Source organism: Vigna unguiculata, chromosome 6, assembly GCF_004118075.2.
Source record: "Vigna unguiculata cultivar IT97K-499-35 chromosome 6, ASM411807v1, whole genome shotgun sequence".
Classification (NCBI taxonomy): Eukaryota; Viridiplantae; Streptophyta; class Magnoliopsida; order Fabales; family Fabaceae; genus Vigna; species Vigna unguiculata.
Genome location: NC_040284.1, coordinates 24,036,590 through 24,052,991, shown reverse-complemented (window position 1 = coordinate 24,052,991; position 16,402 = coordinate 24,036,590). Strand labels below are relative to the sequence as shown.

At 45.4% G+C, this 16,402-nt stretch overlaps 2 protein-coding genes and 3 non-coding genes across 7 annotated transcripts; 1 reads left to right on the top strand and 4 right to left on the bottom strand.

The window, feature by feature from the left end:
- Window positions 1–31: 31 nt before the first annotated feature.
- LOC114188116 (putative B3 domain-containing protein At5g66980) lies at window positions 32–14,966 on the bottom strand. 3 transcript variants are annotated; one of them, XM_028076646.1, is made up of 5 exons: window positions 14,792–14,966; window positions 1,728–1,841; window positions 1,003–1,390; window positions 771–928; window positions 32–398 (listed from the first exon to the last, which is right to left on the bottom strand). In XM_028076646.1, exons 2-5 carry the CDS (start codon window positions 1,788–1,790, stop codon window positions 141–143), a joined length of 867 nt encoding a protein of 288 aa, XP_027932447.1. In that variant the 5' UTR covers window positions 1,791–1,841; window positions 14,792–14,966; the 3' UTR covers window positions 32–140. The 3 variants fall into 3 exon arrangements, with proteins under 3 accessions (XP_027932447.1, XP_027932448.1, XP_027932449.1); XM_028076647.1 differs by lacking the exon at window positions 1,728–1,841 and having other exon boundaries at window positions 14,792–14,852; XM_028076648.1 differs by lacking the exons at window positions 1,728–1,841; window positions 14,792–14,966 and adding an exon at window positions 1,535–1,657.
- On the top strand, window positions 14,684–15,829 carry LOC114188117 (probable ribose-5-phosphate isomerase 3, chloroplastic). Its single transcript, XM_028076649.1, has one exon. It carries the CDS (start codon window positions 14,875–14,877, stop codon window positions 15,718–15,720), a length of 846 nt encoding a protein of 281 aa, XP_027932450.1. The 5' UTR covers window positions 14,684–14,874; the 3' UTR covers window positions 15,721–15,829.
- Window positions 15,830–16,038: 209 nt separating this feature from the next.
- Window positions 16,039–16,110, bottom strand: TRNAH-GUG. Its single transcript has one exon. It is a non-coding gene; the product is annotated as a tRNA-His (tRNA).
- Window positions 16,111–16,179: 69 nt separating this feature from the next.
- TRNAH-GUG lies at window positions 16,180–16,251 on the bottom strand. The gene has a single exon. It is a non-coding gene; the product is annotated as a tRNA-His (tRNA).
- Window positions 16,252–16,317: 66 nt separating this feature from the next.
- Window positions 16,318–16,389, bottom strand: TRNAH-GUG. Its single transcript has one exon. It is a non-coding gene; the product is annotated as a tRNA-His (tRNA).
- Window positions 16,390–16,402: the final 13 nt, after the last annotated feature.

The window sequence follows — 16,402 nt, the reverse complement described above, 5'->3', positions numbered from 1 at the left end:
AAATAAAATGTAAAGCAAAAAACTCTAGTTCGCATCCCTCTCCAAGTGCAAATCATCATCTCTATAACCCTTCTAAATAAGTAAAGGCACAAGATGAGTGTAATCTTAATTCATACCAAAATGATAATTCATGTACTAAACTATTTACTTATCTTCGATATCACGTGCACAAGCAGTTCTATGGCCATATTTGATTTGTTAACAACAAATTGAAAATCACACCGAGAGCCTTCTTGAATGTTTTTATTCTTCTTAAAAGTCAACCATCCACTTCCCAGATAATTACGATCATTACTAGAATTGATCAGCACCGGCCATGACTCGTCATTCTCATCCCTGAGAGTTATATTTTTTAGCAGCTTGATATTCCTCATTTTGAGCAATTTTCTAGGAAGTTCCTGCAACCCATCAACACCAATTATATCATCTCATCTAAGTCGCCGAACTATTTCATAACAAAAACTAAATTGAGCAATTATATATCCCACTTTATCCCAAGGCCAAGGTATATCTATTACTTTAACAACTAATTTTATCAAACACTTTCAATTCTACTAGATCACTTTTCACCTCATTCTTGTAACATTCTTTTACATATTTTAGACCAACTCCACAACTTCTTCACATAAAATGCACTATTTTTCTTTTTTCCTGAACATAAAAAACTGCCTCTATTCTGAAAATACAATTCAGTTACTTAAAAAGACACTCATTCATTTAAATATAGCTACTTAAATTGTAAATATAGGTAAAAGAATAAAATAACCAACCACTCTTTTCAGTTTATATCGAGAAGTAAAACATATTTGAAAATGAGCATTCTCCAGTGGAACATGCTTTGCAAGAGCAGGTTTCTCGTCATTCGTTTTATCTTTTCCTTCCTTCACTCTTTTTGATTTGCGCTGAGCTCCTTCGAATGGACATGCACCTATAAACATTAAACATGAAGGGTTGGATAACAATGACACGAAATTGTTGAAAACAAATACTTCAACTACTTACCCTCTGATTTCACATTTGCTTTGGAACTAGGCAGTGGACGTTTCCGTACACCATTGCTCTGGATTTTATAACTATCCTCATCAGAATCTTCTTCCAAATTCACAATGGGAACAACTTTTACACGGCTTGGAGATGCAGCCACTTTCCTGCACCCAGTTTTCGCAAATATCTTCACAGTAAACGTAGTTTTGCCATCATACTGAAAAACCAAAAAGTCCCCTTCTTCTAGATTTTTCTCCTTCACAAATTCCTGCCACCCATTTTTGAAAACCAAAAGACCCTCCATTTTTTCCAACTTAACATCCCAATATTTTCCACCGTGTTCTTCAACAACGACCTTACATGGTGCGATTCCATTAAAAAACTTGGTAAAAGATCTTGGTATTTGCTGAAACAAGAACAAGTCCCAGGTCAGTGTCACCCTCAGTAATAAACGATTAACATTTTCAAAGCATAAAAGACCAGACAAAAGAAGCAAGCATTAAATCCTACTTAAGAGAAAGTGCAAGAATACAAAAAAAAAAAAAATCACTTTTCATGATCCTTCTACACTACAGAAAAGACTCTTTTTTTCGGATACATGACACTAAGGGGGTTTGAACCTAGACCCATATAAACTCTCCTAACCCTCCCACACTAGTTTGACCCTCATTACACTAAAGATAAAAAACAAAAAGAGAAAGAGACTAAAAGAACTAAAAGCAAGAGAAAGAAACAGAGGTTACCAACTGCGTAGAACCTTTCTGGATGAGAAAAACTTTGAAGAATTCTAGTGGAAGCCCCTCCATAGCTCACCAACTTTCAAATGCTCTCCAACAAATGCTGATTGACGAAACGTTCTGACACATATTTATGGCAGGTAAATCCTTTATTATTTTAGAAGTTTCTTGCTTACTTCAGATATAAAGATTTTTTTTAAATTTGTTAAAATGAATATATTGGGATAAAAAATTAATAGTAACATATCAACAAAATATAACAATGAAATATGAAAAAGATAATATAAGATACACGAAATATATATATATATATATATATATATATATATATATATATATATATATATATATATATATATATATATATATATATATAAAGGACATTTTAAGCAAATCATGAACAAGATATTTTGGTTAAATCAAATAAATCTCATAATTGACGTTTACTTATATTTTAAAATAACATTATTTAATATATTAGTAAACAGTTAAAAATTTATAATAAAAATAGATTTCATATAACTAATAAAAAATTTAATTTAACGATTCGATTTTATCAATGTAATTTAAAAAAAGAAATAGTTAGTATTGGTGATCTTTCATCGTACGATTTTATTTTCGTAATTATATATCTTGTGCTTTATTTTCTTTCGTTGTAACGAAATTTTGAAAAATTGAATCTATGTAAAAAGCATTGCTTCACCAATAATATTTTCTTAATCGTAGTTAAATCAAAGTCAAGCAGCAGATGGTAAACATGAAAATCTTGACACCTGAAAAATAAGGATTAATGTTAAGTGAGAATTTTAACTAAAAAACAAATAAAAAAATGATTATTAAAAGTCAGGAAGATAATTTGTAATTCCTATAATAATCTTGAAATAAAAAATTAAATATTTTGAAATATATGTCATGTCATCTCAAGATGTCATACTTAATAAAGATGTAAATGATAAATTGGATTAATATATGCTTCAAATAGGTTTTATCTCTCAAACAACTCATAAAAATATTTTATATGAATATTATCACATAAATTCGTAGTTATTTTAAATAATAAAATACAAATATTGATAAATAAGTTAAAATATATTTATCTTTTATAAATATAAAAATATTTTATCACAATTAAGATAAAATAAATATATAATTCATAATAAGTCTAAAATACAATATAATAAATCTTAAAAGTAATAAAAAATAAATAAAATAAAATAAATATTAAAAATGTGAAACTCAGCCTTTTAAAAAAAATTACAAACTTAGGAAAAAAAAATTGATATAAATAGAATTGATATAACTAAGACAACTTCGAACACAATGCGTGTTATATTTTTTGGCTCAAAAATATATTTAATATTTACTAAAAATCAAGTGAATTGAAACTAGTCATGAAAAGTTAAAGTATTGATTAAAAATAGTTATTTTTGTACAGTATGTCCAGTCGGTCAGGCGGTCGTTACTAACCCTCAGGGGACCATTGGTCTCACGGGGTAAACGAACAACCACGTGGCATCATTAAAGGACCATCGGTCGAACGAATAACAGATAAAATAGCAGACCATCGGTCAAACGGTTGAATATATAAGTCACGACTTAACCATACACATACCCATCGGTCCGTCGGTAAAGCATCAGCGATGGACTTCTGACGTTAAGGGTCCATCGATTCATCGGTAAATCAAATAAGATGGCCCTTCAACCTCGAGGGTCCGTCGGTCCATCGGTAAAACTTCAGCAATGGCCCTCCAACCTTGAGGATCCTTCGGTCCATCGATAAAATAACAGCGACGGATTTTATAAAATCACCTAGCGGTCGATCGGTAAAACACATCGTTAGCTTGTTAACAACACAGTGTCATCAACCCAGCCAAGCGACCATCGGTCGCACGATTATATAGCTTAAGCCAAGGATTATCGGCTAAACGAGTCAATAATCTTCATTAAGGGGTCATTGGGCCGTGATTAAGAAACCCTAATTACAAGCCCATGTTGAAAGCTATAAATAGGGCCCAAAGGTAGGTTGGTGAGAATCTTAATTGCGCATTTATTACTACTGATATCCTGATACACCGATCGGCCTCTCCTGACTTAAGCATCGGAGTATTTTAGACAGGTACCCCGATCGTCATCCCAACCGATGAGCTAAGGAGTGGATTTCGTTGAAGTCATTGGAGAGGAGGAAGATAACGCGAAGTGAAGGAGTTCATTTGGCGGGCTCTCGGTCCCTACACCCGAAACATTTTGGCGCCCACCGTGGGGCCGAGCAGTCTCTTCTGAGAATATACCCATATGGTGACCACGAGGAACCGAAACAGCAACATGGACGGAGGGAGGTTAGCTGATGATCAGGCGGATACTAGGGAGATGATGCGGCTGATGCAGCAGAGAATGGACGAGATGCAGAGGAACTATGAAGCGCAGATGCAGATTTTACGTGAGGAGAATGCCATCCTAAGGCAGAAGGAGGATGGAATCCCTTCGACGCCGACCGTACCCGACCCGAACAGGCTAAGTCGAGTACAACAGCACCGAGATGCTGAGCGGGTGGAGAGCCGTCTTCCACCCTCGGGACATGAACAATCACAACCAGCTCGGGTTGAGAGGACGCAGGGCTCAAGAGGAAACCCGTCACACACGGTGGCGGAGAGTTCAGGAGCGAACAACGGGGGCCGCCCGTCACGACAGCCGGTACCCGCGTCGGGGTCTTCCCCCTTCACCTCGTATATCTTAGAAACACCGCTGCCGGAGAAATGGAAAATGCCGACTTTTGACAAGTACGACGGCACGACCGATCCAGACAACCACATGCGGGTCTTCATGCACCAGATGATGTTTCATGCTGTCAGTGATCCCAACTGGTGCCGAGTCTTCTCAACCTCACTGACCGGGGAGGCACTGGAATGGTTCTCTGAGCTACCGACCGGTTGTATCGACTCATTTGCTACTCTGAAAGCGAGGTTCAGCACACAGTTCGCGCCCCTGAAACCGGCCATTCTGACGGTCGACAATCTGGTGAACATCCGACAGGAGGATGGGGAATCACTGAGGAGTTACCTTGATCGGTATAACCGAATGTCGGTCAAGATAAAAGGTCTCAGTGACGAGATCGCGCGGCATCACTTCTCTTACGGACTCCAGCCAGGAGTTTTTGCAGACAAGATAAGCCGTAAGAAGCCGCAGACGATGGAAGAGATGAGGGAACGCGCAGCCAAATTCATACAGATGGAAGACATGCAGGAGTTTAGGGTGAAGAAGAGGGAGAAAGAGGATGCTGCACTCCCAAAGCCGATGGCTCCTAGATCGAGCAAACCGGTAGCCCGACCTACCGAGAAGAAGCCACCGAGGTTCACAACCTACACCCCCCTGGCTGTTCCCCGAGCTAGGATCCTGCAGGAGGCCTTCAGCGCCGATTCGCTCCCAGCGATTAGGAAGAAGCCTCCGCCGCCCGATGCCGACGGGAGCAAGCATTGCCAGTACCATCGAACTATCGGGCATACTACTGAAGAATGCCACACGCTCCGCGACAAGATAGAAGAGCTCATTCGGCAGGGACACTTGAAGAAATACATTCGGCAAGATCGTCCCCAGCGTAGTCCGGTGAGGAACCAAAGCCTGAGGAGAAGAGTCCCCCCAACCCGATCGGAGAAGAAAAGGGAGCCCGAGCGCGAGAAGCGTAGAAGAGGACCCTCCCAGTCACGGCGGAGTCCGAGAAGGAGCCGCAACCGTAGCCAGGAAAGACCCCTGAGGGGTTATATCAACACCATCTCCGGGGGGTTCGCCGGAGGAGGGTCAAGCTCCGCAGCCCGAAAGAGGCACGTTCGGGCGCTGAAGTCGGTCCATCTGGTTGAGAAGAAGATCCGATCGATGACTCCCATCACATTCACAAACGACGACTTCAAGGCGCCGGACCCTGATCATGACGACCCGATGGTCATCTCGATAGAAGTGGCCGAATATGGGATCGGGAAGGTGTTGGTCGACCAGGGAAGCTCTGTAAACATCCTATACTGGAAGACCTTCCAAAAGATGAACCTCTCCGAGGACCTGATCGTACCATACAACGAGCAAATAGTTGGTTTCTCGGGCGAGCGGGTGGACACGAGGGGATACGTAGATCTTCGCACGAGGATCGGCTCGAGGAAGGACGGCCGAGAGGTAAGAGTTAGATTCCTTCTTGTGGAAGCTAACACTTCATACAATGTGTTGCTAGGGAGACCCTGTTTGAACGCCTTCGGAGCGATTGTGTCTACCCTGCACCTGGCCATGAAGTTCCCATCGGACAGGGGGACGATATGCACGGTGCATGCAGATCAACAGGTCGCCCGACAGTGCTATGCTGCAGGGTTGAGGATCAGGCCTCAAAGCCGACCGCGTAAACAACACCGATCGGAGGTAGCGATGACGGACCTGGATCCCCGAACAAACACAGAGGATAGGCTGCAACCAGAAGGAGAGACCAAGGAGATCTTCATCGGGAGTCAACCTGGACAACTCACGAAGATTGGGGGAGCCCTGAGGGCGGAAGAGGAAGAGCTCATCGGCGCCGTGATCCTGGAAAACAAAGACCTTTTCGAGTGGTCGAGCGCCGACATGCCAGGCGTCCACCCGGACGTGATGTCCCACAAGCTAGCCACCTTCCGAGAAGCCCGGCCGGTCGCTCAGAAGAAAAGAAAGATGGGAGAAGAAAGACGGAAGGCGGTCGAGGAGGAGGTGAGAAAGCTAGAAGGAGCTGGTTTTATCAGGGAAATCCAATACACGACATGGCTGGCTAACGTGGTCATGGTAAAAAAGCCGAGCGGGAAGTGGAGGATGTGTACTGACTTCACTGATCTGAACAAAGCTTGCCCAAAGGACGCATATCCCCTGCCTAGCATCGATCGGCTGGTAGACGGGGCCTCGGGGCACAACTTCCTAAGCTTTCTGGACACATACTCAGGGTATAACCAAATCCCTATGTATGGCCCGGACAGGTCTAAAACGGCGTTCATCACAGATCGAGCAAACTTCTGCTACGAGGTCATGCCGTTCGGTCTGAAGAACGCGGGGGCTACCTATCAGAGGTTGATGGATCGGGTCTTCCGCGGGCAGATCGGTCGGTCCATGGAAGTCTATGTGGACGACATGGTCGTGAAGTCGCAGACTGCCGAAGACCATGTACGCGACCTCGGCGAGGTCTTCCGCCAGTTACGCAAGTACAACATGCGTCTCAACCCAGAGAAGTGTGTCTTTGGGGTGCCGGCAGGGAAATTTCTAGGTTTCATGCTGACCGCCCGAGGCATAGAGGCGAATCCAGACAAGTGCACTGCTATCGTGGAGATGAGGAGCCCTAAAAACCTGAAGGAGGTTCAGCGGTTAATGGGGCGGCTGACTTCTCTGGCACGCTTTCTGCCCAAGCTGACAGAGAAAGTTAAGCCGATCCTCAAGATCATGAAGAAGCAAACTACAGAGAAGTGGGATGACCAGTGCGAGGCGGCATTTCAACAAATAAAGGAGATGATCACCAGTCCGCCAATCATGAGCCGACCGGTAGAAGGGTTGCCCCTGCAGTTATACCTGTCGGTATCTAACGACACGATTAGTGCGGCCTTAATACAAGAAGCCCCGGAGCAGCGGCCTGTTTATTTCATCAGCCGAGTTCTACAGAGCGCAGAAACGAGGTATCAGTTGATAGAAAAGATAGCCTTGGCGTTATTAACGGCCTCACGTCGGTTGCGGCAGTACTTCCAGAGCCACCAGGTGGTCGTCCGAACCGATCACCCTATAGCCAAAATACTCCGGAAGCCCGACTTGGCTGGTAGAATGATCGCATGGTCGGTTGAGTTATCCGAGTTCGGTCTCAAATACGAACCTAGAGGATCTATCAAAGGGCAGCATTTGGCCGACTTTGCAGCCGAGCTCCATGGACCGATCTCTTCGTCCGAGCAAACATGGATTCTGTTCGTCGACGGGTCGTCGGACAAACGAAGTGCCGGAGCAGGAATCGTCATTGAAGGACCGAACGGCTTCATAGTGGAGCACTCCTTGCAGTTCCAGTTTAAAGCATCAAATAACCAGGCGAAGTATGAAGCGCTGATCGCCGGGTTGAGGCTAGCAAAAGACTTGGGCGCAACAAAGTTGAGGTGTAACACCGACTCTAAGCTTGTGGTCGGACAAGTACAGGGAGAATATCAAGTTAGGGACGATTTACTACTCCAGTACTATCACAAGACTGTCGAAGCCATGAAGGAATTTGAGGAGGTGACCATCCATCACATCCCCCGAGCGGAGAACGCCCGAGCTGACAGGCTATCAAAGCTAGCGGAAGGAAAAGAGAAGGGCCAATTAAAGACAATTATCAGGCAAACCCTGATGAAACCTTCAGCAGGAGAGTGCGCCGTAACAAGTCGATCGGTTGACTGGACTACCGAGGTGCGAGAACTCTTAAAGAGGTGCGAGGCTGGAGAAGAGGTTAGGCCGATGGAGAGGAGACAAGCGCTCCGGTTCGTGATCATCGGAGAAGATCTATATAAGAGAGGCTTCACAGCGCCGTTCTTGAAGTGCTTATCAGCCGACGAAGCGGAGTACGTCATGAACGAGGTCCACAATGGCGTCTGCGGGATGCATACCGGTCGGAGAACGATGAAAGCAAGGATACTCCGAGCGGGATATTTTTGGCCGACCATGGAAGAAGACTGTGAAGCCATGATACGCAAATGCGCAGGATGTCAAGCCCATGGAAATGATATGAAGAGGGCTCCGACCGAGCTACATAGTTTGACAGCCCCGTGGCCGTTCGCCCAATGGGGCATGGACATCGTCGGACCTTTTCCAATCGGCCGAGCGCAGAAAAAATTCATACTCGTAGCAGTTGACTACTTCACTAAGTGGGTCGAAGCGGAGGCTCTGGCTAATATCACCGCTCGGCAGGTTCACTCCTTCGTCTGGCATAACATCATATGTCGCTTCGGCCTTCCCCACACGATCATCACTGACAACGGTCGTCAGTTCATTGACAAAAAGCTGAAGGACTTCTATCGGCAAGTAGGGATACGGCACGTGACTAGCTCGGTCGAGCATCCCCAAACCAATGGCCAGGCTGAGGCCATGAATAAGGTGATAGTGGCCGAGTTAAAGAAGAGGTTAGGAGAAGCCAAAGGAGCGTGGGTTGACGAGCTGCCACAAGTCCTTTGGGCCTACCGATGCACGCCACACGGGACGACCGGAGAATCGCCCTTCAACTTGACATATGGTACAGATGCCATGCTGCCAGTCGAAGTAGGGGAACCGACCCTTCGGCGGGAAATGCAAGACTTGGAGGTGAATTATGGACGAATGCGCGAGGAGTTAGATTGGACGACCGAGCGAAGAGAACGAGCAGCCGTGCGAGCTGAAGCGTGCAAGAGAATGGTGGCAAGAAGGTATAACGCGAAGGTCAAACCAAGGAGTTTCGTCAAGGGAGATTTAGTCTGGAGAAAAACCAATGACGCCCGAAAGAGGTCAACACAGGGAAAGCTAGCACCAAACTGGGAGGGCCCGTTCCGCGTGACCGAGAGCCTGCAGAATGGAGCCTATCGGCTGGAACACTTGAGCGGCAAAGGAATACCCAACACATGGAACGCGTCACACCTCAAAATGTATTACAGTTAATCATGAATAAAATGAGCGTTTCATACCACTCCATTTAACATTCTAACCGACGGGGCTCCCTACGGGACCCAAGGAAAGCCTGACCGATCGAGTCAGGGACTTCCAAGAGGAAGTCCCGCTCCGTCAGCACCGATCCTAGCGATCTAATTACCCTACGTCCCTGCGGGACCCAGGCAAAGCCTGACCGATCGAGACAGGGACTTCCAAGAGGAAACCCCACTCCATCAGCACCGATCCTAGAGATCTAATCACCCTACGGGTAAACAAGTGACACGAGCTGTCTTGGTCGATCGGTGTTTAACACCAACGATTTAAAAACAAACCAAATGCACAAGTCAGCTGTATAAAACAGGTAACAAAGATGTCAAGTTTAATGTTTGCACACCGGTCGATCGGTCAGCTCAATAAGCACGACTAAGCAAAGTAACAAGTTAAACAATTATACGACCGATCGCCAACGTTAAGAAACAGCAGAATTACGGTCGGACGCCAAAACAAATTAGTAAGCGAACGAGTGAAGGAAGGAAATAACATTTGATATGAATGGGAAGTTAAAATTTACACAAGTTTGAGTAGGTTAATAACCGAGCGAACACGATCGAGCTAACGGCCGATCGGGTTCGATCGGTTATATCAAAAATTACAAGTAAAAATAAAAAATAAAAAGCCTATGCAGGAGGGTCATTGACTTCGTCCAGCCGGTCAAAGACCCTCTCCACCTTCCCATCTACAACTCCCATATGGACGTCGAACCGGTCGGGAGAGCAGTTGTAATGGAAGACCGCCTGGTCGACGGCCCTTTGGAAGCCCAATTCATATTGAGCGAATACTTGCTCATCGGCCACTTCCAGCTCGGCCTCCAAATCCTTGGCCTTCTTCTGCCAATCTGACGCTGAACCAGAGGCGGCCATATGCTCCAGAGTTAGATCGTCGAAACGACGTTGGAGCTTGCGCAGTTCTTCAGCGGCTTCACCTGCTTTGGCTTGCTCTGCCTTGGCTCGGTCGTCTGCAGCCTTCAACAGCCCGGCACACTTGGCGTGCTCAGTTTTGATGCCGTTGAGCCGATCGAACTGAGCCTTCAAGTCAGCAGCCGACGCCTTCACCTCTTTGAGCTCAGTCTGGACCGCCGCGAGCTCTTTTTCCAAGTCCTCTATTCTGCTCCGCTCGGGGCGAGGAAACTTGGTGTACAAGGCGGCCAGTCTGAGGGTGAGCTACCCTGCGGTCCGAAGGGCATCTTCTTCAGACACGTCCTTCAGTGCCTCAGTCATGCGAGGTCCCAACTGAAGGAAGACCTCTTCATCCAGGCGGGCACCCCCGCCGAGAAAAGCGTCGACCAAGGATCCAGATGATTCCCCGTGCTTCTGCTTTTTGAACGGGGGAACGGTCGAGGGGTCGTCTCTTTTGGACTTCTTTCCCTTGTCCCCGGCCGCGGCGGCAGCAGCACCAGAACCCGGCCGCTTCACAACCAGACGAGGCCGCGAGACAGCGCCCGAAGTGCCGACAGGAGCGGCGGTGGGAGGAACTTGACCGGTCGGAGGGGCAGCTGGAACGGTCGAAAGTGGCACCACCTCCTCTGCGATATCTCCCCCCCTTCGTCGAGCCTTAGCGTGAGCCACGAACTCGGCATTAGCAGCGGTCGTTCGAGACATTATATCTGCAAAACAACAAAGCAAATAAGTTAAACTGCGACCAAGATTGACGATCGGTAATATCAGAACAACTAACCATAAACCGCCCTCGATAAGTCCGGGGAGCGGAGGCATTGGATCAGCGGCCGCGGGGGGATCTTGTCGGGCAGGGTCTTGAGGACGGCCAGGTCAGCCCGCTCGGCCGGGGTCAACTGTTCTTCAGCCCAAGCATCCGTGGGAGGTGGGAACGCCGTCCAGTAAAGCGGAAATTTGGGACGATCCTGCTTGTCGAAGATATACCTCCTTCCCTTGCGGGTAATTGCGACCTTGAAAAATCCGGTCTTGAAACCCTTGTAGGAGGCAAGATAAAGGGTGAACAGGCTCTTGTTCGCCCCGAGGAATGAAACCCAACCCTTGGACGCCGTCGGCCGCGTCTTATAGAAATGAAGGAACAGAGGCATGGTGGGCGTCAGGCCGGCCGCCCGGCAAAGGACGTCAAACGCCTGCATAGACGCCCATGCGTTCGGATGAATCTGCGTCGGTGCACATTGAATCTGACGGAGGACGGCCATCTGCCAATCGGCAAACGGCACGTTCAAACCTAGATCATGGAAGAGGCAGGCGTAGACGTAGAAGAAGTCTAGCTTCGCCTCTCTCTTCCCGTGGCACACTCTCTCGTTGCCGGCACATATCTTGACCCGAAGGTGCCCATCCTCTACCCCCTCGCTAAATATCCTGGTCCGCTCGACCAGATCCCCCAGGTCGTTCTCCCAACGAAACCTCGTCGCGACCGTACGCGGCTCATAAGGGGCCCAATCGTACCCCGATATTTCCGGCAGATTGACTTCGTCCCCCTCATCGCCAACGTCGATCCCGATGATGTCCCCACTTTCATCAGAAGCAGCGACCTGCTCCGCCGCCTCCGCGATCGGTGGCTCGGCCTCAGAACTGCCACTTAGGAGTATTGGTGAACCCGTGCCGCTAGACACTCCCCCGAGCGAAGTTCCCGATTCAGACGACTCAAACAAGGCGAAAATTGACCCGGCGTCCCCAGACCACCCGACCGCTCCACCCGACAGACCATCTGAATCCGATGCGCCTGAAGACATTTTTTACATGCAGAGAGAGGAAAACGATCGGAAGCTCGGCTAGAAAGAGAAAGGAAAGCGTGAAAATAACGACAACCACACAAACCTATTTATAAGGGGGACCATGTGACACGTGGCAGCTCCAGGACCCTACGATCACATTCGGATTAACGGTCCCAGCTTCGCGACGCTTCAGATCATAACTGTCAGGCACGATCCACGAGGCAACGTAACCGTTGGGAAACGCCATCGGTCAGTCGGCACCACGGTCTGGGTAAAACCTCTTCGCTTCATTCCCATCGCTCGAGGCTGGGGGGCTTGTGTACAGTATGTCCAGTCGGTCAGGCGGTCGTTACTAACCCTCAGGGGACCATTGGTCTCACGGGGTAAACGAACAACCACGTGGCATCATTAAAGGACCATCGGTCGAACGAATAACAGATAAAATAGCAGACCATCGGTCAAACGGTTGAATATATAAGTCACGACTTAACCATACACATACCCGTCGGTCCGTCGGTAAAGCATCAGCGATGGACTTCTGACGTTAAGGGTCCATCGGTTCATCGGTAAATCAAATAAGATGGCCCTTCAACCTCGAGGGTCCGTCGGTCCATCGGTAAAACTTCAGCAATGGCCCTCCAACCTTGAGGATCCTTCGGTCCATCGGTAAAATAACAGCGACGGATTTTATAAAATCACCTGGCGGTCGATCGGTAAAACACATCGTTAGCTTGTTAACAACACAGTGTCATCAACCCAGCCAAGCGACCATCGGTCGCACGATTATATAGCTTAAGCCAAGGATTATCGGCTAAACGAGTCAATAATCTTCATTAAGGGGTCATTGGGCCGTGATTAAGAAACCCTAATTACAAGCCCATGTTGAAAGCTATAAATAGGGCCCAAAGGTAGGTTGGTGAGAATCTTAATTGCGCATTTATTACTACTGATATCCTGATACACCGATCGGCCTCTCCTGACTTAAGCATCGGAGTATTTTAGACAGGTACCCCGATCGTCATCCCAACCGATGAGCTAAGGAGTGGATTTCGTTGAAGTCATTGGAGAGGAGGAAGATAACGCGAAGTGAAGGAGTTCATTTGGCGGGCTCTCGGTCCCTACACCCGAAACAATTTTTATTCTAGAAAAAAAAAAGGATGATAAAAAAAGGGAAAGTGTTACCATTCCTTACCTCCATTTGAATGGAACCATACACACAATGGTTATTTTCTTGATGCTTTGTTCATCGATCAACAAGATTTAACAACAATCATCACAGTACATAATTACTGAGGAAAACTTTGAAATGTGATCGCTCAATACACCTTCATCATTCTTGTAAGAATTAGTTTAATAAAAAAATTTATCAAAGTTTCTAGACCGTTTAATTAGGACTATATCATCTAGTGGTAATTTGAAACAGATGCACTCGGTAAACCATCTAGTCTCAATATCTACCGAGTCATGGAATCGTCTAATGGTTGTAATCTCTTCATACGTTTAGCTTACTAGTCTAGGTGTGTTTCTGTGTTTGTCACTTCTAGCTTTAGTAGCTACTAATTGAAAATTGTATCATTTGAGTTATATTAAGTGTGATTTATTACAAGAGAAACTTCTAAATTGTAATGTGTTATACTGAATTTTCCAAGTGAACGAAGATTGAAATCCGTTAATTCTTCATCTGTACCACATTTCCTGTTTACATTTAACCATCTAATATTTGCAATTTTCTCTCGAATCATTTCTATTTGTGTGGCAAATATTCTGATTAAATTAAGATTTATTAATTCGAGAACAATTTTCAAAGACCACTCATTTCTATCCAACACGAAGATTGTGTAATTATGCTAAACTTGCCTAACATACCCACATAACATGTCATATTAAACAAAACTAAATTTCAAATTTTGTAAAATAAAATTACGATTTCAAAGTTGTAAATAGAAAAAAATTGAATCGACCTTAAATAAAAAAATCTTAAATTAATTTTTTAATTGCTTTTGTCATAAATTAACAAATTGGTTTTCACACGTAATATTGACTTTAAAACTATTTTGAAAAACTAACATAAATTAAATTATTTAAAAAATAAATAAAAACCAAATTGGAAAAGAAAAATAAAACATTTCTTGATAAAAATAAAGAAAAAAAAAATGTAATTTAGCCAATAATTTATATTGGAAAGAGAAGAAGTGTGGTGGTTAGTTTATGACGTGCGTCACACTTTAAATCGATACTTTAGTCTGATGGCTTGGAAATCCGTTAAATAAAGGGAGTAGTGTTATGCCTGGTAGAGAAGACAAAGTGTCCACGAATAAAATAAATAGTAAATGGATATTTTAAATGATTATGGCAGATAATAAATAAAGGATAATTTAATACTTTTATAAATGGGTAGGCTAGGGTATCATAATTTTTTAAACAATTATTAAATCAGAAAACTTAATGTATAAATATAAGGAAATATATTATTTATTCAATACGATAAAATATAAAGAATTAATGGAGCGGTTAGTTTTTATTAAAATGAAAAGTGTTTTTCTTTTAAGGATAAGGGGAGAAATGCAGAAATTGGTAGGTGAACGAATGGGGGAGGTTGGAAAGGGAATATCCAATCGATCCAACTTTTTGTGTTGTTGAAAGCAATGAAAGGCGAGGCAAGGAGAAGCCAAAAGACATAATAAAGTGAGAAAAAAAAAAAAAAAGAGGCAAAGAAACAAACCTGGGTGTAGTGTGGTGTGTGTTACTCACTGGCTAATCTTCTCCCAAACAAGGCCCACTCTTCTCATCTTCTTCACTTCTTCAATGGCTTCCTTATCCCTCTCCTCACCTCCTTCTCTCTCCTCCGTGCACCACACCGCCTCCACGCGCCTTATCCTGCGCACTCCTACCTCTCTTAAACTGCGCACCCGTCCTCACTGCTTCCCCGCCGTCCGCGCCATCACCCTCACCCAGGATGACCTCAAGAGACTCGCTGCAGACAAGGCCGTCGAGGCCGTCAAGAGCGGCATGGTCCTCGGTCTCGGCACCGGCTCCACCGCCGCCTTCGTCGTCTCCAAGCTCGGCGAGCTCCTCGCCTCCGGTGAACTCACCAACATCGTCGGTATCCCTACCTCCAAGCGCACGGAGGAGCAAGCCCGCTCCCTCGGCATCCCCCTCTCCGTCCTCGACGACAATCCCCGCCTCGATCTCGCCATCGACGGCGCCGACGAGGTCGATCCCGACCTCAATCTCGTCAAAGGCCGCGGCGGCGCCCTCCTCCGTGAGAAAATGGTGGAGGCCGCCTCCGACAAGTTCATCGTCGTCGTCGACGACACGAAGCTTGTGGACGGCCTCGGTGGCAGCGGCCTCGCCATGCCTGTAGAGGTGGTTCAGTTCTGCTGGAAGTACAATCTGGATCGCCTCCAGCAACTGTTCAAGGAAGAAGGATGCGACGCCAAATTGAGATTGGATGAATCTGGTAAACCCTACGTCACTGATAACTCCAATTACATCGTCGATTTGTATTTCAAGACTCCAATTAGGGATTCCCTCGCTGCTGGCGCTGAAATCTCCGCTCTCGAAGGCGTCGTCGAGCATGGACTCTTCTTGAACATGGCCACCTCTGTCATCATTGCTGGCAAATCTGGCGTTGAAGTCAAGAACAAGTGAGAGAGACGCTTCGCCAATTCGTAATTTGTTTTTTTTTTTCGTGTATTGTTTTGTTTTCCGAGAAATATTAATAACAATTATAGCCTACATTTGATTGCTCCTATCTCAATCGCCGTGATTATAATCTTGCTCAAGAAATGAAACTTAACGCGAAAAAATTAAATTAACTTGTGCATTTTAAGCATTGATATTTTTTGGATAGGTAGAAGGACTTGGTTGATTTGCATTACAGTTGAGAGTTTGAAAATAATTTTTGGTTCAGAAATCCAAAAGGCAGGAGCAAGAAATTGTTAAAAGTTTAAGAAATGATCATCAGGATGTGGCTGCTGGGATTCGAGCCCAGGTCTCCACGGCCACAACGTGGAATTCTCACCACTAAACTACAGCCACAGTATGTTTACGACCATAAATAGTGCATTTTACTAAAATTATATAATCTTTTTATTTTTTAAAAATAGATGTGGCTGCTGGGATTCGAGCCCAGGTCTCCACGGCCACAACGTGGAATTCTCACCACTAAACTACAGCCACATTATGTTTACGAACATTATTAGTTTAAATTTGTTAAATTAATATAATTTGTTTTTTAAAAACAGTTGTGGCTGCTGGGATTCGAGCCCAGGTCTCCACGGCCACAACGTGGAATTCTCACCACTAAACTACAGCCACCACATGTTAAGAG